Raw genomic sequence first — 24420 nt, 5'->3', positions numbered from 1 at the left:
ATCTGAAGTATTTTTTTTATTCACTCTACCGATGTAACATTTTCATTAGGTGTTTTATGAAGTTACAAGTAGGTGGTGTAACTGTTATTTACCAATAATGGTTTTATACTTCTTTTTTTTTTTAAAGCAGAGAATATCTGCCTGATTATTTCATACATATATGTATATTGTTTTAGTGTATCAAAAAGTATTCATATTACCAACAGAGGACAATGCAAATAGTTTTCACTACTTTATTGTGCGATGCGCGTCGATCGCTTTCAGCGCCAACGTTTTGTCGCTAATTTTAAAGAAAACCGCGCAGCATGTCCCAATTTCATTTTATCGTAATATAAAAACTAACAAGAATTACAACATGAATAAGAGTCAATCAAAAAGAAAATTTCCTCTACTTTTACAGGCTTTATTTACTTTTCCCTATTTCCATATATGGATATTTGTAAAACGCCGATCTGTTTAAACATTGAGAAATAAAATTGTAAGAAAGCGTACATGTGCAAAAAATAGCTACTTTCTCATAACTTTGTCAGGCATTAGAAATATTTTTATATGTTCTGAAAGCAGGGAATATATGCTTTTCAAAAATATTTAAAAAAGTGCATTCATACGGGAGATTAAAAAAATCGTATCGAGGGGGAAAATGGCCTTGCGACAAAGCGTTACGTCATATTTAGACGAAGCCATCTTTCGCTTTAAATGCTTTTATTAATTTAATGGCTTTATTTACTTAACTGATTTTTACATAGTTAAAAAATAGAGAAAATTTCCAAAAATATCGTATATAGATCATATATCTTTTGACCGTAGTTTGAAAGATTTAGAGGCACTCCTTTTGCGCTGTCCCGTTTTTACGCGCCACCGGTCAAATTGACCGGTACGGTAGAGAAGGGGTTAAACATGATTTTACTATTGTCAGAATTTAAATACCAATCATGTAGAGGTCTTGGTCAGGATCAAAGGCCTGTGTGACATCGATGTACCAGAAACCGTTACGTCTTAGACCCATTCAAGACGAAGTTCCGAGATGGATCCGGGGACTTAAAACCTGTACTAGCAGTGTCTGTGATTTATGTATTTGTATTAAGAAATGCATTTATTATATTTTCATTGGATGGAGGTATACCACGTAGCGTATGATGCAAAAGTTTTCCGGGGTTTTTTTTTTTCGTGGTATACATCCGAAAAAATAATATATTCATTCCTTATCATTTCTAAAATATTTTAAAACATTGAGGTTATATGATAAAACATTATATGATTTGAATTGAATTAACGAGTTATTCTTGGACTACAGTCTATGTCATTTCGAGATGGGCGTACTCATTTTTGAATACACAACTTTTGAAAAAACTAAATCCGTTACGCCTAATGGCGACTTCCACGAACTGTTGTTTACTGTTGAGCAAACAGGTTTCTTGTAGACTGAAGAATGCAGTTTTAAAAGGATGAATTAGATATAAGTCCTGTTGAGAGAAAAATGCTAGGATTTTGTTGAATGGAACAGGAATTAATTACAAAGTTCGATGTCAGTAGTCACGGAAAGCGTGGTATATGTGCATAATCATGATGTGGGATGCCAGGTAGGGTTATCTTGAGGTTTATCGCGGCTTCCAGGTGGACAAGTGAATGTTACAGAGGGTTTTTTGAGTTTTATCAGTGAATTCAAAAGGTGTCACAACTGTTGTACATGTAACGTCGTACGGAGCCTCGTTTCGGTGCCCACTCATAAACATATTATGCCGGAGTTCGAAACCATAGTCGTTAAGGGCTACGATATTGTAGTATCTTCTGAGGCAGTGTGCGGTTTATCTGGTATTTGGGTTTGTGATATGAAGTAAGTTGTCGTAAGGTGCAAACTGAACTATTGCCATCCCCGGTTGAATACATTTAACTCTCAGCCCGGAAATGCAGAGGCAGACGTGTGTTGTTATATTGGGGGGTATCCTCAAATAGCCATGAATATTTCATTTTCCATAATTGATCATTATCTATATTTGATATTTGTTTGTCTAGATCGATAAAATTGTTAAGTTATTCTTTTCAGGATTCCCTAATCTATATATAAATACGAAGCATCCAGAGGAATCCCCAACATTCCAATAGGAAGTAGTTCCGGCCATATTTTTTTTTCGTTGGATACGATATTCCAATAATTTTTCAAACAATGAAAAAGCGTGTAACATGTAAAATTAAATGATTTTCCATTGAAGTACATTTTTATATTTGTAAATAGCAAATTGATTGAAATCTAATCAAGCTTACTTTCATTCATAACATTTTTACAAGGAATACATACTAACACGATACTCAACTACTCGTGACAGTCGACCGGTCACGCCCGCCGTGAGCCTGGTCCAATTTCTGATAAATCCAGCGCTCGTATTTGCCCATCTCTCTATTCTGTATTTCTTATATGAGTTATGAGTTTGATCACTGTTCATTATATTCACATTTCATACATTAGAAACGCTCTTACCTATCATGTTTGAAATATTCAAGATATTGCGATTGAACTTCAGATATCAGCAAAAATAAACATTTTTCTATGAACAACATCAAAACGTAGGATTTTTCAACACTTTACACGACAGTTTATCATGACTAATTAAGGTTAATACATTTTGACAACATGGACAGTTGCTTCTTCAACAAAATGGAAAAAGTAAATCTTGGTATCTCGTGACCAGTCATCCAAAAAATTACTTTCTTGGACAGTACCCTGATTTCACGCACAAGTACTCTAAAGTTGAAATAAAAATGCTGGAGTTCCTTATTGACAATTTCTTCGCATTCCTTCGTGATCAGGTCTTCCATGGTATCTTAGAATTTCTATTGGTGCGGAATTTGCTCCTTTGTTAGCTGATGTATTTGTATATTCTTATGAAGCAGAGTTTATTCAAAAGCTTGTACATGAAAAAAAAACATCTTTTTGTGACGTCCAACTCGACGTTTAGATATATCGACGAAGTTTTACATATCAACAACAATCATTTCCATTAATCTGTCGATTCGATTTATCCCAGTGAAATAGAAATATAGGACACCACATAATCACCCACATCTGCTTCGTATTCACATATTGTATTGAACAAAGATATCATCGGCAAACTAACAATTCAACTTTTTCACATAAGGGATGGTTCCTGCCTAATTTTCGTTAACATCCCATATTTATGTTGCAATATTCTATTATCGTTTGCAGGCTTGTTTTATATATTCCCACTGATTTGATACACAAGAGCTTGGTGTTGGAAGGGGGGGGGGGGTCAACAGTCTCGTCTAAAGTCAACATCTCGCAAATTCTACGGTCTATGATCTAATTTGCCAATGCAACCTATTACGGGTTCAAATGCTGTCAGACTTGTTCCATACCGCTTGTTAGGCGGTTCTTGACACACAAATTTGACTACGGATAACTCCGTTTACCTGATAAAGATATAGGGCTCTCGACGGGTGTGACTGGTCAACAGGGGATGTTTACTCCTCCTAGGCACCTGATCCCACCTCTGGCATACCCAGGGGTCCGTGTTTGCCCAACTATCTGTTTTGTATTGCTTATAGGAGTTATGAGATTGATCACTGTTTGTTATATTTGCCTTTCATCAGATACCCTTATATGCTGTGCCTTACGAACTATGAAAATATGGAAAAAAAACGAGGTCGCCAAAGAGGTGAAATATGATGGGGAGATATGAAATGTTATCAACCGTGGTACGTGACTGTCTAAACCATTCAGATTACGCGTAGCATAGCATTCTCTTACTGGGGGATATGTATACTGTGAGAGAGAGAGAGAGAGAGAGAGAGAGAGAGAGAGAGAGGGAGAGAGAGAGAGAGAGAGAGAGAGAGAGAGAGATCACCCGATGATTTACATTTATAGGAATGATCCCTACACTAACATTTCAAACTGAAAACAAACACAAGTTATTAAGTAGTTATTTTACGATTTATGATTAATTATCAATGATTAGATACAATGTGATACAATGTACAAAAACAATATCAGTGAAGATTTTCACAAGTGAAAAGTCTGTTAACAACATTCATATGAAATACAGTCATAAATATATACACAACAAATTCAATAGTTTTCATAATGTGCACAATTTACGCTAACATGAATAAGTTATCACAACAGCACTCAATATCACTGTATGTTTCATGTGTTCGCTGGAAATGTCTGTATATCCACGCTTTGAGATCGAGTGCCATACACATGGCCGGCCAGCCCCCACCGCTTCCCATGTCGGCATAATCACCGGGAGTATCGTGTCATTAGAGTTTCTGTCAAAATAAAACCAGAGGAAATAGGGAAAATGTTCACCAGAAGATCAGCGTGTCAGATGGAAACAACAAATATCTAACTCATGGAACATCTTACTATCATGGGACCGAAATATTGTCAATGAACTCTTACAAACATGTCATACTTGTTGTAAACAATGTTTTGTGTTTAATTTTCCTATAAATATATCATGCCGGCTTTTTATTGACGTGTTCACTGGGTTATAGGTTGGTTATGTTTTCCACCTTCAACTCGTTTTATTTGAGATGCACTTATTATTAATCCTGCAGATTTTAAAGCCGTCATTATTACGAAACGTCCAGCAGTTTATGGTCGTGATTGATATGTTAAAAGGTTCACGCCATATTCGAAATTCCTGTCACATGTTTGCTCCCTGACAGGCGGGGATACAAGGGTTAATTATCCTGACAAATATCTCACGGAAAGAGAAATAAAAATCTATTTCTGTTTCCCTCTAAACTCCGTCGGTTGAACGCAAAAAATATAAAAACGTGAAACGTTTGTCTCTTCGCGGACCTCATTTAAATTTAACTACCTTTGAATCGTTATAATTAACCTAGGTGCAGATTATTAATAAGGCTGTTTTTAACGAGAAAGAAAAAAGTGGCTGACAAAATCATAAATCTTTTCTACGGCAAGCTTAAAAATACTAATAATAAATTAAAATGATTCACTTATCTGCAGCATTGGTGAGAAAATAGGCAATCATGGGGAATGTCATTTTTTTTAAATTATAGTTTATACATCAGATGCTGGTTTGTTATGGTTTATGTAACATTATTGTGCATGGGACTGTCGTCTAAAATGGATAAATATTTTCAGCAGTTTAATAGGTACTACATAATGATAAGTACAGAAACGTGATGCATCTTAGTAAGCACACTTAGTGATGAATCACACTCGTATCCGTAAACAGTGGGATGTTTTAAAAGTGTTTTAATTAGTGTATAAAAGATATTATAAGATAAATAGATAGATAGATGGATAGATAGATAGATAGATAGATAGATAGATAGATAAATAAATTGATAGACAGAAATATATCAAATTCGACTATATTCAACAATGACTATTACCATTTCAATTTTCTTAATGGGAACACGGTAGACCAATAAAAGCACGGTTCAATGCGGTTGACAAGGAATTAATTAATATTGATAATTAAGATGAGGTTTATGGTTTCGGTTTAATTATAAAATAGATTTAATGAATAAACATTGTTGGCAGTGATATTAGAAAGCACATTCTTCCAGTTGTAATATCTCCCAAAAGTCAATGTAAACCATGAAATGTATATATATTAATACTAATAAGAAATAGATTTGAATATCTTTTTTTAAAGTTTTTTTTTTCAAGGGAAATGAAACAAAATGAATGTATATTGCAACTAAGTATAGGACGTAATTAATTTCTGCTTGCAACAGACAAAACATTCTCCCACCAATTTTATGCAATCGTTCGACCAAACGTGTGTATTGAACTTTTTCACCTCAGAAGGTGAAAGGAATATATGTCATTAAAGCAAACTGCGGCTTGTGAAATAACGAGTAAATAATTACATTCTCCACTAGTGCACATGTAAAACAAAACCAGTGAAATAAAGTATCTTCTGAATATATATAATAATGGTATTTCTTAAAATGTTTTGAGAATTACAGGTCGTCACCAACTGGACTGTGGTAAATAGTGGCTATACAACTATAAAGCATAACTGCTCTCCTAACAGTGTGCTCGTAATTCGTTATCTTTCGCAATTTGGAAATTCTGAGATTTGAATCCTTCACATATACACTATCTAAAACAGTATACCTATCACGGCCAAGGCCAATCACAGCGACATTTCGTCTCACTAAAGTGTAAACTAGCTGGACAGTCAAACAGCTTTCCCGCCCGTGCGTCTTCTATGCTATTGGCATACTGCTTCCGGTTCCCCGGATTTACTACATAATTGCAAGCTGAAAAGCAAACAAAATACTTTTATTAAAATATGAATAGTGTTTTCATTTGGTCAACTATTTATTTCATCCCCCATGACTGATTTAATGAATTCATTTTTCGAATAGTACATGTTTGTAGGTACTATATATTTTCATGTTGGTCATAGTCAGTCGTGTATTTTCAAATTATTTCATCAATCATTGATGTCATAAGTGAAATGCATCATTAACCCCCAACAGTTGCCCCGTGATTTATATTTCCTGAAGTGGGAGATAAAATTAGTCGCACATCGCTATAAGCATAACTTTCTGACCTTCATCATATTCTGATTACATTAACGATTAAAGAATGTTAATGTTTATATTTTCAAGCAGATAAAGTTTATGATGTGGACCTGACCCCTTATGGATGGTGTATATAATTAATTATACATAATTCCATAAATCTATGTAATTTGTTGCATTTAATAAATATGAAATGTAATGTAACCTTTTGATTCATTGCGTTGTGTGACAGGAATATGCCATCGACAAGCAAGTCACAAGCACATGATATACTGTGTGCAATCTTAACCTTTGTAATAACTATCAAACTGAACGTTTTGCAGATGTGCTTTATATTCATAGTCTGTCATTAAGATTTGATTTGTGAGACCATGTCAAAAAGATAAAATGTATTTGCTTAATTAGAATCTCATATCGATGATTCTCTGAATTTCAATTTTGATGATTGCAATGTTTGCGTCCGGGGGTCTTGCAGAGGGATGAAATGCTTCATTACGAAACACCTCAACTACTAAAATAGTTGCAATATTCAACATCTTGTGTATTAATCTGAAAGTAGATTTTAACCAATGAATTGTTGAATTTTCCAACTCGTATTACGAATTTTACTACTTAATAGTTTGTTTCACGGATTATTTCACAATGTCTATAGGGCATCTCAGTAAAAATGGTAGAAATCTAGATGTATTTTTCTTACATTTTCCGTTTGAGTTGACAGGCGCTTCCGGCCAATCACAGCGACATCTATCGGCACGAAAATCAAGCCCTGCAGGACATTTTGACGTAAACCTTCCTGCCAAGGCTTCCGAATGGCTCATGGCATACTGGTTTTTGTTAAAAGGGTTAGCTTCATAGGAACATGCTGCAAATATAAGCAAGGATTTAATTAGATTTTGTTATCTGAAAGATTCAGAAAAAACATAAAGCTAGTATTGGAAAATAATCGATTTTGTTGACGATAAATTCGCAAATAACACTTTTAATAGAAATAACTCCATAGATAATTAGACAATTTTCTGTATGGAAAAGTATGTTTGCCTTTGTGCACATTAAGTTGCAAACGAGGATTATATTATACTATTAAATGCATGAAGTGTCAATTAAAACTGTCTTTCTGAAAATAATCTGCATTAACTTACTTCGTTTGGTTGTTCTTTGGAGCATTTCTGGAGCTTTCGTGAATGCCGTTTCTGAAGCGTAACCATGTGATGCTAAGGAAGAAGCTGTATGTAAATTTGTATTTCGTTGCACAGCTGGAATAGTTGTTGTGTCATAATAATTGTAGTTAATAGGAATTTCTATGATGGGTATTTTGTTCGTCACTTTCGAAATCTGAACAATGTCTGGTGACAATCCTTTAATGGGCTTAATGTCCAAAATATTGATACCATCCAATGAGTATCCACTTTGCACAGGATTTTCGATATTCAACATTTGGATATTTGGATTACCCATTAATTCTTTTGGAATATTGAATGATGCATCTATCGCCGAAGCATCTAGTGGATTTATTTTCGCTGCCCCTGGGTTGATCATATTGTTTTGCGTATGCTGGTAATTTTTCTGTTGACCTTTCGTCGCAGCCACCTGTTTGTTTTGACGTTGATGCTGATTAGGTTTAGGATATAGGGAATTCGCATTTTCCATCTGGAAAACACTTTGGTCTGGAAGTCTGTTATAATTAGCTGCAGAATTCAAAGAGTTGCTAGGTGGAAGCGCGTCAAGGAGATTGTAATGTCTGGTTTCCACTATATCATTTCTTAAGTTATATTCAGCTCGGAGTGCCCCGGGATTGTGTGAATTCTGATCCCTATATAAGGTGTTTCCAGATTGTATTTTGTGGACACTTTTTACATTTTCAGATCGCGGAATATGGCTAACTGATTTATGAAAGTATTCTGCAGGGGATGGTGGTACATCAACGATTGTGTAAGGAACATTGTTTACTTCTGGTTTTCGAAAGTGTGTCTGAAGTTGGTCTTGATTCCTTACGGGTTCCTTCAAATGCTTATGTTGATTTTTTGTAGCAGTCTGAGACTGGATAACTTTTCGTTGAATGTTAGATACATGTACCCCAGGGTTTGAAAGCGAGCTGCCTACCGAATTGTTTGGGACTCTGGGTGTTTTCTTTTTCTGTTGTTGAACAACTGGCTCGCGGGCACGATTTCTGATCTGAGTTTGATGTTTTTGTTGATTTATACTGTGCGACTGGGTAGGGTGCGATTTGCTTTGCCAGTGAGAATGGTGATTCGTTTGCGCATTCAAGGATTGTTTTTTATCCGTAACCGGTCTCTCCATGCGTCTTTGTTGCTGGCTTTGCGTCTTTGAGAACAGTTTTTGATTGTTAGTTGGGTATTTCCCATGTTGATGAGATGGATTTCCATTTGTATTTGTGTTCTGAGATGTACTATGTATTCTTCCAATACGATTCTGAGAAGGATTGTTGGCCTGTGGTGGTCTTTGTTGTGTGGATGAGTGGAGTTCTGAGATTGAAGCATGCTTTTTAGGAATTTCTGTTTGCCCGTGACTTGCTATGAATTCTGTGTTACCTAATAAAGTATTCTTTTGTACCAATTCCTTGTTTTTATGTGTTCTATGAGCTGCTGCTGACAACTTTTTCTGTTGATGGGTAGTTGTTAATCTGTTTTTATTCACCCAATTCTGGCTGTTTAACTTTACATTTCGAGGATTCGAAAGTGATCCCAAACCTAGTCCACTATTTTGGAAGTCTAGAACCTCCCTCATAGGTTTTTCTTTTCGGTTTTCAACATTGAAATTATTCATACGATTGGACCCATGGACATTTCGTCTATTGCCATTCTGAAGATGATTCCTAGTGTCTTGTTTTTTAGCACTAGCATCCCTATTCTGGTAAAGTGCACCTTGCTGATTGCTGCTTACAATAATGTCTGCCACTGCATATGGATCTGATACAACATGCGTAGGATTAGCAACTGGCTGTGACTCATTATTTGAATTCGATTTTTTTAATTTCATATTAGATAATGACGATGATGATTTAATTGGCTGCCGTTGATTGCGCTGTGTAGGGGACTTCTGTGTTTGATATACTTCATTATATCTACTTCTACTTAACGCTCTATTCCTCTCAGATAATGACGTTTCATGATGGTTTACTATAATATCCGAGGGTGGATTATCTTCTGTGATAATGTGACTGCCAACGACGGCAGTTTTAGTTGGATTCACAAATGAGTACTTCTTTTGAGGAGGCGTTGTAGGCGACTCGTTTTGAAGATGACTTGCAATAGGTACACTAATACTTTTTGTGCTTCCAGAATGACCTCGCTGAACACTCTGCCGCCATATGGTTACAGGAGATTCCGTGGTAAAAATATCCCCAAACATGATCCTATCAAGCGTTGTTTGTTTTGTCATTTTATTCTGGTTATTTGATTCTTGTGGCGTATCAAACTTAGGCACCTTTGTCTTTTGGGTTGGTCGTTTCGTCTGACTAGGGGATCTTGTGAAAGACGTACCAGTAAATTTATAGATAGCTTTCCTTTGACCGGGTCTAAACACTTCGTTGCCACTCATGAATCGAATGGATTTGGGCTTTTTACTCTTCTGTATTGTTTGTTTTCTGCTAGTATCCTTGTTTGGTTGAGGAGATGGGATACTGTGTCTATCTGGATTTGTTTTTCGCCTGTTAACAGCTTTTTTCACTGTCGGTTGATCAACGGTGAATGCTCTCTTTTGATCAGTGACATCTATTTGACCTGCCATAGATGTTTTTCTAGATGGAGAATTATTTGGTGTCTGTTTCTGGATGATATCAACATCAAGCATGTTCTCAATTGGTAGAGTAGGGTCTTTCTTAGCCAGTGGCACTGAATGATACGCCACAGAAGGCATGGGATCGTTAGAAGGTACGACGAGTGGCATTTTCTCAGGAAGTTGCTGAACTTTATCCATAAAATTATCAAAACTAGATAATGATGACAAAGATGAATGCATTTGTTTTGGATTGAGTAAACCATTGTCAACGATCGCAGCATTTCGTCCATTCCCACCAAATCCAGGACTGCTGAGAGCACCGAGTGAACCGGAGCTCTGATCAGGGGTGATAAATCCCTGATATTCAGTATATCGTGCGGAGACGAGTAAATTCCAGGATAGGAGAAGAACAACCAGCTGTACTTCCTGACCAGACATCTACAAAGCAAAACACCCGACATAATGTGATGACATATTACGAAATACTGCTGTTTGAAAATATTTCCACAAAAAGCTTCCGTTACCGAAAAAATTATTCCACGGAATTGTGGGTATTGCTATTTTCAAACGTTTTTTTTTTCTGTTTTTGTTTTCATTTATTTTATGATTGTGGCATTGCATCAATTTGTACTCTTATATCTTGCATTATTGATTTCCAAACTATTATGCCGTGTATGCTGTTGGAATGATACTTGTGTTGTGTTTCTATCAAATGTTAACAGTCATATGTAAATGGGGAAATATGGTTAAGTAAGATGCGAGCACCACAGTAATTCAATTCGACCTCATGAAAGTGAATATGGTTGTGATAAAAAGGGATTAAGACTAAAGTTGCTGCGATATGTAATACTAGTGTAAAATTTTATCTTGACATTTACATGTGTTAACGACGTTTTATTTCTTATCAATAATCACTTTTAATCACATGTCTATTTGATATAACCGATAAAAGAAACCACACAGTTTTCCATTTCTGTTTGATATTTAGATACTCTATTGAACATAGACAGTAAAGGCAAACTAACAATACAGTTTGACCTTCTCCACTGCCAAATCCCCATATTCATGTAGCAATATTCCATTATCACTTTCATATGATGTATGTCTCTCAATGTATCTGATACATGAGAATATTTTTGCATATGTTTAATTTCTAAATCGAAGTAGGATACCGGAAAATAGGTTGATATTACAGGAGTTTTGCAAGCGTCGTTAAAAATCATTTCAATTTAAATTTGACGTCGTCATAATAATCAAATTGTGAATACAACCTATGATTGTGCCGAATCGTTTGTGACCTGTTCCATGCCAAACTTTAAGTCCTTCATTTCTTACTGATCTTGATCAAAGATCACTCCATTTATCAGATCAAGATATAAAATAACGGCAGGTGTGATCAGCCAGCATGGGATTCTTACTTCTCTTATGCGCATTATCGTGTACCTCTGGTGTGTTCAGGGGTTTGCGTTTACCCTACTCTCGGTCCCACCAAACCTGATTCCACCTCTGGTGTGTTCAGGGGTCTGCGTTTACCCTACTCTAGGTCCCACTACACCTGATTCCACCTTTGGTGTGTCCAGGGCTCCGTGTTTGCCCAACTATTTATTTTGTATTACTTATGGGATTTATAAAATTTATCACTGTTCGTTATCTTCCCCTTTCTTGTAATTGGATAATCATTTATGGTGATTTAGGATACATTTAGACAATAATGTCAATGACTACCGCATATATCTAGATGTCTGACACCAACTAAATAAAATGGTGCGATAACATTAGCTAATAATCGAAATTAGCTGTAAAGGTGAAAAATTCGCACAGTAGTATGTTTGCACTTTTATGATACATAAAACCAACGAATGCAAAATCAAGAGCTACATGTAGGTTATAATAGACAGCACAATGAAATGGGGGTTTTCTTTCTACGTAATCATGGCACGTTAATTGCCTCCTTTAATATACCATTATCTTCATCCACCGTAACGATCATTAATCGTGACAGGAACATAAGAACTCTCATTTTTCTTACTTAATTTGGAAAATATAATTTGAAATTCTTTAGACATGTCATACTAAAAGGTAATTTACGGCTACAGAAATAAAGCAATTCGTCCCAACGACGTGTTTATATCTGTCATTAAGCTGCTTTAATTCCCCTGATTAAAAATTTATAAACGGTATTATTTTGTTGTGAATTAACGGAAATCAGAGGAGTGGGCTGAAAAAGACTATCTTGACCTAGAATTGTCTGCTTGTTTTCATTTTTGTTAAAGACAGAAGAAAATAGTTTAAATTATTCCGAATTAAGTTTGAAGGAATGTAATAAATGATAATAGTAACAATAAAAAATATGTAAAATTTGATTTGATTTGCTTAGATGTTGACGTATTCATTTGAGCTACCATTGCATTGGATGTAGTGGTCTTATTTTACATAAAATAATCGTATATTTGCCAATACATAAATACTATTTCCTCCTTGGATTACACGTTTTGTTTATATAATTAATAATATTCAAATCTCAATACTCTGTAATACCCATTTATTTGATACAAATAACGTGTCCTTTATTTCACTTTCGTAGTTTTTACTTGCTGTTGACGTTTTCGTGCTTTTAGGGAATTGCATTATCAAAATTATATATAATTGAAAGAACCAATATATAGAATCGTAAAACTATATTATCCAGCACTGTTATATCATTAATTGTTGTGTTTTCAATGTCTGCGAATTGCGTTTCGATTCATTTTCTCTTATTTTTTTCTTTCGAAGCGTTGACATTTTAGGCACATTAAATTATTAACTACGACTTAAAATTTAGCAATATTTATTTATCAAGTGATTTACAAAGATGTACTTCGTCGTTTACAAAGAATGGAAGTAAATAATGAAATGTTAAGTTGGTGAAATGAAAACAAAAATAACTTACCATGTTGCACAATCTGGATTTGGATATCAACTGAATAAAGTCAATTAATTCAAACTGTTAATTATGATTTTGCAGTAGCAGAGAACTCCGGTGCTTTATTGGCAATGTACAATGTCGTTTCTGGGTCCCTTAGTCAAATGACACATGTCCGTATCTGAGCATGATGTGAAAAAAATAAATCCAAAAAAGCATACACGTCTGGTCTCTGCGATAATCACACCGAAAATGAAGGAAACGATTTCCTTTCTCCGGATCACATTCAGTCAGACGTGTAATGTATGCAAAGTTCTGATAAAAATAGTCTTCTTATCCACTATAAAGATCAATTGTGAGCTATTCACTGATCAATTCTTATCAAACAGTTGATTGTCTTCAGTCTAAAATTACATTCCACACTGTGCATAGATTAATGCTCTACTAGTAATTAACTGCTATTGAACACATTATTTGGTACTAGCTGATGACGGTTTAGCATGAGGAGCGGACAGGTATATCTAACATCAAAACCAATGACAAAATGCCACAGAACATCTAAAAAATATCAAGAAGTCAGAGCTCGTAGAACGGATCGCCGATATCGGTCTGAAACATCAGTCTCCCTCCCTCTTCACACAAATGCTATATATATAAGCAGATAAAGCGTGGTCATTTCCCAAATTCATGAAGTTGAATGATTATCATTTATCTTTATTAATGCGAGTTTTTCATTTGACGTACGGAATTCACCAGGATATAGTTTCCTTTTCATATCTGAAAGCATATACGACAAATGACTCAGATATGAAATATCAACAACCTTCGTGCTTTATTATATCACTTATTTACATGCATCCAAAAAAACCGTGACATTTCCATGTATTAGTAATAAATCATTTTCCTTCTTGGTAGTGTTCTTCACTTGTTTACACATTATAACATGAAAAATTAAAGATACATTTATTTATCCCACTCGTTTATGTATTTTCTCTGACTAAGCAAGCCATGTGGGTTAAAGTTGTGCAGAACATGTTCGGAATCATATTCTTTGCATATCATGTAGTCCACTTCGTGCGGCGCTGTCGGTTCCTCTTTCCCATTCGAATGAAAATAAAATTTCAATGTTTAACTTTAATATATACAGTTATACTCCTAAATGATAGATGAACACTCGCTGAACATTTCAGCTTTGTGCGTGCTTTTTTCATTAAAACGCATTGTCCATTATTTTACGGGACAACACTCATCTTCTAGAAATGTGACAGGCACTAGTGACCTTCGATACATCTTGAAATTCATAAATACCATACCACAATCTGTTAAAATGGAATTTGGACTAAAACAGAATACATATGCACATCATATATAATGGATGTTTTGGCCGTGGTGCCTCATTGCTGTGGGTTGTGAAATCAAAATGGCATTTCTTTTCTAAAATGAAAATGCATAGCGATGTCCGTAAATACATATTTACATCGGTGGAGAACGAGATTATTTAGTTTGAATTGTATGCGTATCCTGTCCATTGTCATAGTTTGAACTGTAATTGCTAGCTACTTAAAAACGGTCGTGTTGAGAAAGGAAGTGCATAGATCAAGGTAAGAATTAAACAAATTGTATTTTTACTTTGAAAAACGAAGATGAAGAACAGTGATCAATCTCATGATTCCTATAAAGAATACATAATTAGGAATAGGATAAAAACGGGAATTTGGACACTTTAGGGGCTGGATCAGGTGCCTAGGAGGAGTAAGCACCCCCTATTTACTGGTTATATCCACCATGAACTCTATATTAGAATTAGTTAAATACAATATAAAATACGACAACTTTATGGGATTATATTTTCCATTATTTGGGACAGAAACATAGAGAATGGATATAAGCTGAATATTCTGAATAATATCCTCCAATCAACATTTCAGCGCTCGCTGTAGCTCAGTGGTGACGTAACTGTGATGCCACGAGGTTGGTCATCCCTCTTGTTATAACCATGTTTAACCTAAGATGTAAACATATGTAGTGAATAATCATTTGCCAAACGCTCGGAACTCACGATTCTATCGGATATGACCTTAAAATCGAAGGTTCCATGTCGCAGCAAGCGTTGGTACGATAAAGAAACCTCACTGCTAAGGCTGTAAACGCTAAGCATGTGTCTAAATTTATGGTACTTCACCAACATGTATAACTGGTGAAGTCTCAATATGAGTGAAATAATTATCAACGGGGCGCAAAACAATAAATCAATTAACCAATCAGTACTTTAAAATGTGATAGTCAATGGCACACTACCTGTTAAATAAATGCCACTTATCGGTACCTCTTGTAAATTTCCTTCTAAAGTAAAGATAAGAGTAAATCGTCAGTATTAAATTGTGCATACTACATAACAATTCCATAAAATACACAACTCCCTCATACATATTCAGAAGTATTTACAATTGCTATTTTTTTTTACCTTTGATATCTTTACCAATTGAAATAGTAACCATTTCCTCGTGAATGTAAATGATGTACATATGAATCTTGATGAAAGATGAAGATAACGAACAATGATCAATCTGATAGCTCCTATAAGCAATACAAAATAAATAGTTGGGCAAACACAGACCCCTGGACACACCAGAGGTGGGATCAGTTGCCTAGGAGGAGTAAGCATCCTCTGTTGACCGGTCACACCCGCCGTGAGTCCTATAAATATAATACAGCTATTTTAAAGGCTGGGAATATACCAACAGAAATGAAAGTAAAACATAGATACAAGAAATTAATTTCACATTTGAAAATACATATTGACATGAACACGTTTGTCGTGTTATCATTGAGGGGAATGATACAATTATCCGAGTCAGTATTTCACGTTTTTCTGTTTTGTTATCTTTACTCCTTTCAGAATTGATGACAATTAAAATATTTTCTACAAAAGATCTCATGTGCGCACGCGTGACAAGGGAATGACGTTAACCATTTTGTTACTCTTGACAAATGTAGAAGTTGAGAAATGGGGAATATCATAAATAAACTATTTCTAAATGCATTAAAGGGACTGAAATACACGTTAAAATTAATCTTATTAATCAAATGTTATATCATAATACAATTATTTTGATAAGAAGCCATGAAAATAGAATGGATTGTAATGAAAATGTTATTTCTGATATTCAGACAGTGAAAGGAAATCTGTCTTGTCACAAGACGTCCAGAGCTGTGATTTCGTAAATGAACAATTATTAAAATTTTACACGCGGAAACATATATTAGTAGGAATAGATCATACTGACAGATTGATAAATTGAACTCTTGTTAAACACGTGACATTCATTGTCATACTAAACACAACCTGAAATATTTGTTTCTCATCAATCTTTTATAGTAGTCAGAATGAAGCCCATTGATATATATTCATTTATATATTCATAATGCTTTTATGTTTTCTGTTATCTTCTTAAATATGAAAAATGATTCACCTAAATTTGATTTTAAAAAGAAAACAATACATCAGGATAGCGATGAATATATGGTACTATTGAAAGTAACTTAAAGAAACACATATCTATTCTAATTTCGACATAAATATGTACGATTGTCATATAATATCTGTTGGAAGATGTCGTCATTTCTTTAATGGAGTCAAAGTTTTCATGTTCATTTAAATTTCCATTAGATTTACTTTATGTTCATTTAACGATCACCGCCATTTTCGGGGGAACATGACACATTTTGATCTAATCCTGTTGTTTTGTTTTCTGAACACAGAATTACAGACATTTATAAAGACCTGGTCTCAAATCTTAGACATAGCTAAACCTCAACATGTTGAAACTTTAGCCAATAAATAAATATCACTGGGTGTATCTCATAATGCACCTGTAAATGGGAACTGGTGTATCTTATAATGCACGTGTAAATTGGGCTGGTGTATCTTATAATGCACGTGTAAATTGGGCTGGTGCATCTTATAATGCACGTGTAAATGGGAGGTAATGTGTTTTATAATGCACGTGTAAATGGAAGTTGGTGTGTCTCATAATGCACGTGTAAATGGAAGTTGGTGTGTCTTATAATGCACGTGTAGATGAGAGTGGTGTCAGAGTGAATGTGTACTTTAACTGACTACATGTATAAAGATCCTAAAATCCCCATGACTTTACGACTGATCAAATGTAAGTATAAAACGGGTCAAAATCATATGTAAACAACCACGCCCTGTTTACGTTTGATGCACGAGTTTGAAAGTTTTATACATTAATTCAATATATCACAACCTGTGTCAGAAATAAACTTTCAAATGCTAAAATAGATTTCAATTATTTCGGTCTCTGGTATGAAATATGGAAAACCATTATGTGTAGGCATTACATTCAACCCCCAGCTTTTGAAAAATGAAAATATGGCTGTGGCTTAAACTAAACAAATGAGGAAATGCTTAAATAACAATAAAATTAACGCAACTTTCTTCTTTTATAATCGAATTTTGATTCTGAAATGTGTTTGTGGATGGACGCAAAATCAGCTGGGAAAAAAGAAAATACACATACAGCCGTTGTAGGTGGCATTCGTGCATGTCCTTGTCGGGTCACAGTACAGATTTAATCATCGTCTAAAACCACAGCATTATAATTGCTTTATCCTTAATGATAGGTATAGCGACAACTCTTTCAAATAAATGTCACCATTAATGTTTGACCGTTGATACTTCTTTTTCTATTTTCATATTCCAATTCAGATCTTAAAATATATTTTGAGACAAATGTAAGTTGTTTAGTTTCTGTAGCTCAGAATGTAGTAGTTTGTATATTCTCGGTTGTTAGGCTAAACAAAGAACCTCTATTGTAAGTTAGAAAGGAAACATGTCCTCGTGAGTTCATTGTGTTTCTGTCTATAGAATGAATTCAGGAATTTAAAGTGCAAAAATCGCTGTGAAATCGATGCATGATATGAATGATCAAACATGCCTAGAAGACCATGGTAAAAGTTTCTGTATTTTATCTGACAAATATATATATTTTTCAAAGATGGAAAATGGATATGTTCGAAAATCTTGTTTCCTTCAAATCTGAAACAAGTCTGATCAAATTCTCAGTCTAATTGATTCCGATCGGAGTTGATATTATAAATTCAAAGGTTTACCTGAATTTTCTTGTTATGTTTTATAAGATATCCATACCACACATCAAATCAAAACACATTGTGGACATTAAAACCTCTTATTTGTAAACATAACGCATTTTTTATTATTTCGAGATAAATAACTGAGAGTTTGTGTCATTCTTTCGATGGTGAACATATACATGTATTTCATATGAGAGACACTAATGAGTCATTAAATAAAGTTTTGGTGTAGTGATTCACCTTAAAAACCGAATTTCTATGTAGCAAAAGGTGATTATACGACACAGAACTTCAATGCGATGATCATGCAGGTAGTGCACAGGTCTACATTTCATCACTTCGCCTACAGTCGGGGACGATTTAATATGGTTGACTGGTTGTATATTGCTTAACGACCCGTTCGAGAGTTCTTCACTAATATGGAAACGTCATCATTGCCGGTGAAGGTCTGTAAAGTTTACGCCTATGTTCGGGGAGGGACCTTTATCGTGCCACACCGGCTGTGACATGGACCTTGTTTTTGCGGTCTCACCCGAGGGACCGCCCCATGTAGTTTCCTCTTACGACAAGGAAGGGGTACCAAGGACCTATTATAAACCGAATCTCCACAGGACCGATCCAATATGAATGAAATGGTAATTAGATAAACAAATCGACAAAACAAATTCATTACAGTACTTCAAAGTATCTAAGTTCTTCGGTTGGTTTACTTTAACAACACAGCTGTACCGTAGTAAATTGATGTATCAAAATTTTGATGTTAATGTCCACAGTTTTTAATGTATAAGAGGTGAATATTACGAACAGTGATCAATCTCATAACACTTATAAGGTATCAGTAATTATTATTAACTAACATTACAAAATCTAATGCTACGACCCTTTACATCAGATTTGTAAACTTTCATCTACTGTTGGTGATGTTTCCATTAAAAACTTCGTAACTACACATAACGAACTTAAATTATCAGGATGGAGCAAAACTTCAAATGCAGTTATATCCCTGAATTTTACAATGAAAGAAGAAATTGATATTCAAAAATTGCATTCATTTCAAAATGATAAAACAAAAGGTAAATGATTTCAATTGACTCTTGGTTTTCAAGAGATATTTCTCGATATTTCCTTCACGTTAAGGATAAATAATTGAGATATGATTATTTTAATCTTGTGGAACTACATTACATAAAACTGTCAAAATATGAATACCACCGAAAGTCTCATTTTTATTTCACTCATATTGTACTCAAGGCCTCAACGGCGAAAGTCCGTTTTTGTCCCAATGTCTAACTTAACGTTGGATCCCAATTATAAAGGTGACATCCGAGGGATCGAACTTAGGAATCCCCTGTCCATATTTAGATCCCTAATTGATATTTAGCGTCCTAACTCTTCCAGGTTAACATTTCTTCAAAATATTTACGTTTGAATGATGTACGGCAAATGAATCAGTGGTTAGAACATTCCCTAACGGGGAGATAGTGAATGCAAGGTGAAGATAACGAACTCCTACAAGCAATACAAAATAGATAGGTGGGCAAACACGGACCCCTGGACACACCAGAGGTGAGATCAGGTGCCTAGGAGGAGTAAGCATCCCCTGTTGACCGGTCACACCCGCCGTGAGTCATATATCCTGATCAGGTAAACGGAGTTATCCGCAGTCAAAATCAGTGTGTTAAGATCGGCTTAACAATCGGTATGAAACACGTCAGACAGCATTTGACCCAATGCAAGGTTGTATTGACAAACTAGATCGTTATAACGACCATAGAATTTGCGAAATGCTGACTTCAATCGAGACTGTTGAAATCTCTGTACCGTCAACTTGTTTGTCAGTAGCTTACCTCGATTTAAAAACTGACTATATCCAGAACAAACTCTTGCATATCGAATCAGTTGAGATATATAAACACCATATGCAGGTGATAATGGAATATTGCTACACAAATATGGGAAGTTGACGATGGAGAAGCTGAATGCGAGACGTAAGACATAAACTACTTCATGTGGAAATATTTGCAGGTGGATATCTTTTAATTACCATTTTTTTACCACAGGCAAATCGTAAAATCAGTCCCTACACAAATAGTTTCAAACTATAACATTAGATCTAAATACGTCGTTACTAGGTTGAAAATACGCATGTACATTTAATTGCTGTGGTAAAATGTAGAACTTCATTTCAAAATTAAGGATTATCACCCTCATGCATAGCTCTTATCCTTAGACGAATTTGACTCCACTTTTTGGCACTCTGTTTTTCCCTAAAATAGCTCTTAAAGTTTATTGTTATTTCAGATTTCAAACATTTCGGTTAAGCATCACTGAAGAGACATTATTTGTTGAAATGCGCATCTGGTGCATCAAAATTTGTACCGTATAAGTTTTACAATATAACAGTTAATCAATTTTACGTCAAAATTCTTTACAGTATCTCAATCACAGTGATGCCAAACCCGACCACGATTCAATGCCAACAGCGCAGAATGAATGAAATATGAAATAGTTTAGAATTTGTTTTTCAAATTTGTTATGGTATTTAATGACCCATTTTGAATGGAGATTATTTGGGGCTGCTATACTCATATCTCCAATTTCTTTGCAGCTTGGTATTTGGATTCATCTATTTATGTATTGATCATACGTAGAACACGCTCTTGTGTATCGAATCAGTTGAAAGACAGTGACGATACATAAACACCATGCAGTGATTTTGACTACACATTGCTCCGTTTACCTGATCGTGATATATGATTCATGGTGTGTGACCAGTCGACAGGGGATGATTACTCCTCCTAGGTACCTGATTCCACATGTGGTATGTCCAGGAGTCTGTATTTGTTTTTTGTATTTCGTATTATGATATTGATCACTGTTTGATATATCCACCTTTTCTTTTTAGTTCACATACAGCTGCTACCTTCATGTATGAACAAATAATTCTCGAAGCGACTTAAAACCAAGATATTTCCGACTCCAATAATTTGTTATAATTACAGATTATTTTGTTACAATCGTTTCTTTTGGAAAAAAGATTATTAACAACACCTTACAATGTTTACTTACATTCATCCATATTTTTAAACAAGGCTTCTTAAAACCACAATAGATTTGGATTTTGAAAATAATGCATGCATCCAGTGGTCTGTGTTTGCCCAACTCTCTATTTTGTATTGCTTAAATGAGTTATGAGATTGATCACTGTTCGTTATCATCGCCTTCTGTGCAAGGTTACATTCTATTTTTCTCTTTAATGATGATGGAAGAAGCACACACATTATTTAATTATGTTACCAACGCTAAATTTGAAAACCGCTATGGTCTAAATGAATTATCGTTCTACAATTTTGATTCTTCTCTCTTTGGTGACAGTGTTCTGTGCATTTAGCAGATATTTTATTTAAGAGACGTTGATAGTCCGTGTTCCATACGTGTGAAAGCTGTGGTTACATAGATAAAGGCATATATTTAGTACATTGTCAGACCGGTTCTTCTCAACTGCAATTATCTAGAATCATGATAATTAGAGTTTTTGCATATCATTAACAAAATTACGCAGATTGGCAATATCTTTATCCCATTAAGAGCACCATGACTGAATGCAAATGGTTTTTAGTCATGCATTTGTATGAAGTAATTTAGAAAAGTTTGCAAACTCATGTCCAAAAAAATATCAGTCGCACAAGTATATGAGACATTCGTCTTAAATGCATGCAAATAACTACGATAAAAAGGTGAAGATAGCGAAAGGTGATCAATCCTATAGTCCTATGGAAATTACAAATTATAGATAAAGCAAACACGGGCCCCTAAATATACGTAATTAGCTTTAAAAGATCTTAAAAATCTGTGACATCGCAAATTGTCTAATTCAACCATTCGATGACTTATTTACGGCTGCCAGTTGTGTAGGATATGTAAACAATTGAAATGCATTATTGATTATATGTAAGTACAGTGTAATATGTAAGTACAGTGTAATGAAGATGCATTTACAAAATTAGATTGCTACAATGGTAACTTAACACAAAGGAACATAGAACATGTGAAAGACATGCCTCAGAATTGAATACTTATGGTATCAATTGAAGACACAATTTGTCATGTCTTTTTTATATTTCATGTCCTTTTTAATTATGCAGGGAATATAAAACATGCATCCGATATTTTCACATTTAGGGCTTTCTCGACATCGAGTGCGTCTTGTGAGTTATTGACGTCGTATTTTTTAGAAGAGTGCATTAAATAGCAATGTGTTCACAAGAAATCCACACGTGTTTGCTTCACCTAATTTAACATTCCATTATTTAAGGATAATGATATTTTATTAACATTATCTTTTATTTGGTTATGAATATTAACATTCGTTATTTATGCCTTATCTGTATGATAAAATGACATGTAATTTAAACTGTTTCATATCAAACATGTTCTCTTTGCATGTATATGATTCTACAATTATGAATCCTAATCTGTACGATTTATTGTGTCGCCTACCTGTCTGGGATGTAATTTGCTTGAAACAGGTAAACTTTCATCAATGCAAAAATTTGTAAATTAAAATAATGTTGAATTCAAATACCTCCTGTGTTGTTTTCGGGAAACGGTATAATAATTAAGGGGATGCTTAGAAAGCATTTATTTGTAAGAAATCAAAACATTCACCGATCTGAACGTATAGAAAGCATAATGTCGTGCTTTAATTTCAATAACTGAATCTAAAATAATAAACTTTGATTGGCCAAAAAATTATCAGAATGTGTTAGCATGTTTTCATGCATTATAAAATGCTCAAAAATTATAAATGGAAATGAAGAAAAAATGTTCATTTCAGTTAAGAAGTTCGTGTAAAACCAAAACTTGCAGTCCGCGAGACAGCTGCATGATTTTTAAGCTGTGCTCGTACGTTCCTTTGCTTTACTTTCTTAAATAACAAGTGTATTTACGTGTCGTTAATTTGATTTGTGTAAGATTAATCACCGTTGTATTATATACTCGTATGGTTTTTTAAAATCTATATACACACGTAATACAAACAAAACCATTTGAAACTTCATACTTTGTTGATAATATCGTGCATATAGTGCAGAAACAGTGACGTCAATGAAATAGCAATTCCAAAGGAATGATGTTTTAACAAATAAATGTTGCTTTTTGTGACAGATAGCACATCAGAAATGTTTGATGGTGAAGGAAAACGTCACCTGCTATTCCGAAGGTACCAACCACTAAAGTTTTAGATATGTGCATGCCGTAAAATAAAGACGTTTTATTTCCATAAATGGAGTGCTTGAAAATTTTATAGCCATTTAGCGATGTTTAAATACATTAGTTATAGAATGATAGTCATCGTTCAGATATAGGTACATACTAGTAACTGAAATTCTCGTCTCATATGCAAATTTAAAAAAAAAATAAACGACACATTTAGTATTTCAAGGTATATTTAGTTCATCAAAATATTTATAAGACATTGAATTCTGTTACAGAAATATAGTGGACTTATGCATTAGAAATGACAATTATTAAAAACATTTAAGGAATGACTTTAATTCTGGGGCAAGTTATACGAGTATAACCTGGTTTGGGTCAGTTTACGCTTTATAATCCGCGAATCCCAACGAAGCGGATGATAAAAAAGAGTAAACTGACCCAAACCAGGTTATACTCGTATAACTTGCCCCAGAATTAAAGTCATTCCTTATAATTTAATACAAGAGACAAAGATGCTAACCTTCGTTTATCAAAATGCACATACACTCGGAAAAATACAAATCAACCAAGCCGCGAATGATTTACTTAGCAACAGCGACACGAAGCGTCTAGATCTAGCTGCGAAGCCAAAGGTCGCCATCTTTAATTTTAGTTCTACGGAGCCTAGCCATTTATCAAAATATTGTATCGAAAGTGAAGTTGATCATGATAGAAAATATGTGTAGACTATCCATGTAATGAGTATTTCGTTGCCCTTTAGAGATAGAGATCGACTTTGAAGTCGCTCATCTCCGACAGATTGAGAAAATACGGGAAATTGCATTGTTTAGACCTACCCAAAATAAATCTTCAAATATCAGAAAATGCAATAATTTACGACTTTCACCTCTGTGAAAACTTCTACTAAATGAAAACTT

General features: G+C 34.5%; 1 protein-coding gene across 1 annotated transcript; it reads right to left on the bottom strand.

Annotated features, from left to right (window-relative positions):
* Window positions 1–3927: 3927 nt before the first annotated feature.
* Window positions 3928–13867, bottom strand: LOC125655988 (uncharacterized). The gene is made up of 5 exons (XM_048886539.2): window positions 13196–13867; window positions 7668–10704; window positions 7226–7390; window positions 6116–6261; window positions 3928–4284 (listed from the first exon to the last, which is right to left on the bottom strand). The coding sequence occupies exons 1-4, from the start codon at window positions 13196–13198 to the stop codon at window positions 6119–6121; spliced, it is 3348 nt and encodes a 1115-aa protein (XP_048742496.2). The 5' UTR covers window positions 13199–13867; the 3' UTR covers window positions 3928–4284; window positions 6116–6118.
* Between the last annotated feature and the right edge of the window lie 10553 nt (window positions 13868–24420).

This window comes from Ostrea edulis, chromosome 7, assembly GCF_947568905.1.
Source record: "Ostrea edulis chromosome 7, xbOstEdul1.1, whole genome shotgun sequence".
NCBI classification, from domain to species: Eukaryota; Metazoa; Mollusca; class Bivalvia; order Ostreida; family Ostreidae; genus Ostrea; species Ostrea edulis.
The sequence above is the reverse complement of the archived record's forward strand: the minus strand, read 5'-3'. Positions and strand labels throughout refer to the sequence as shown.

Excerpts from the sequence above, each read along its gene's own strand:
- LOC125655988 (XM_048886539.2), bottom strand. Across the intron at positions 7,391-7,667 it reads CCAAAGAACAACCAAACGAA|CATGTTCCTATGAAGCTAAC; the intron begins GTAAGTTAATGC and ends TTATATTTGCAG. Across the intron at positions 6,262-7,225 it reads TGTCAACTCAAACGGAAAAT|CTTGCAATTATGTAGTAAAT; the intron begins GTAAGAAAAATA and ends TTTGCTTTTCAG.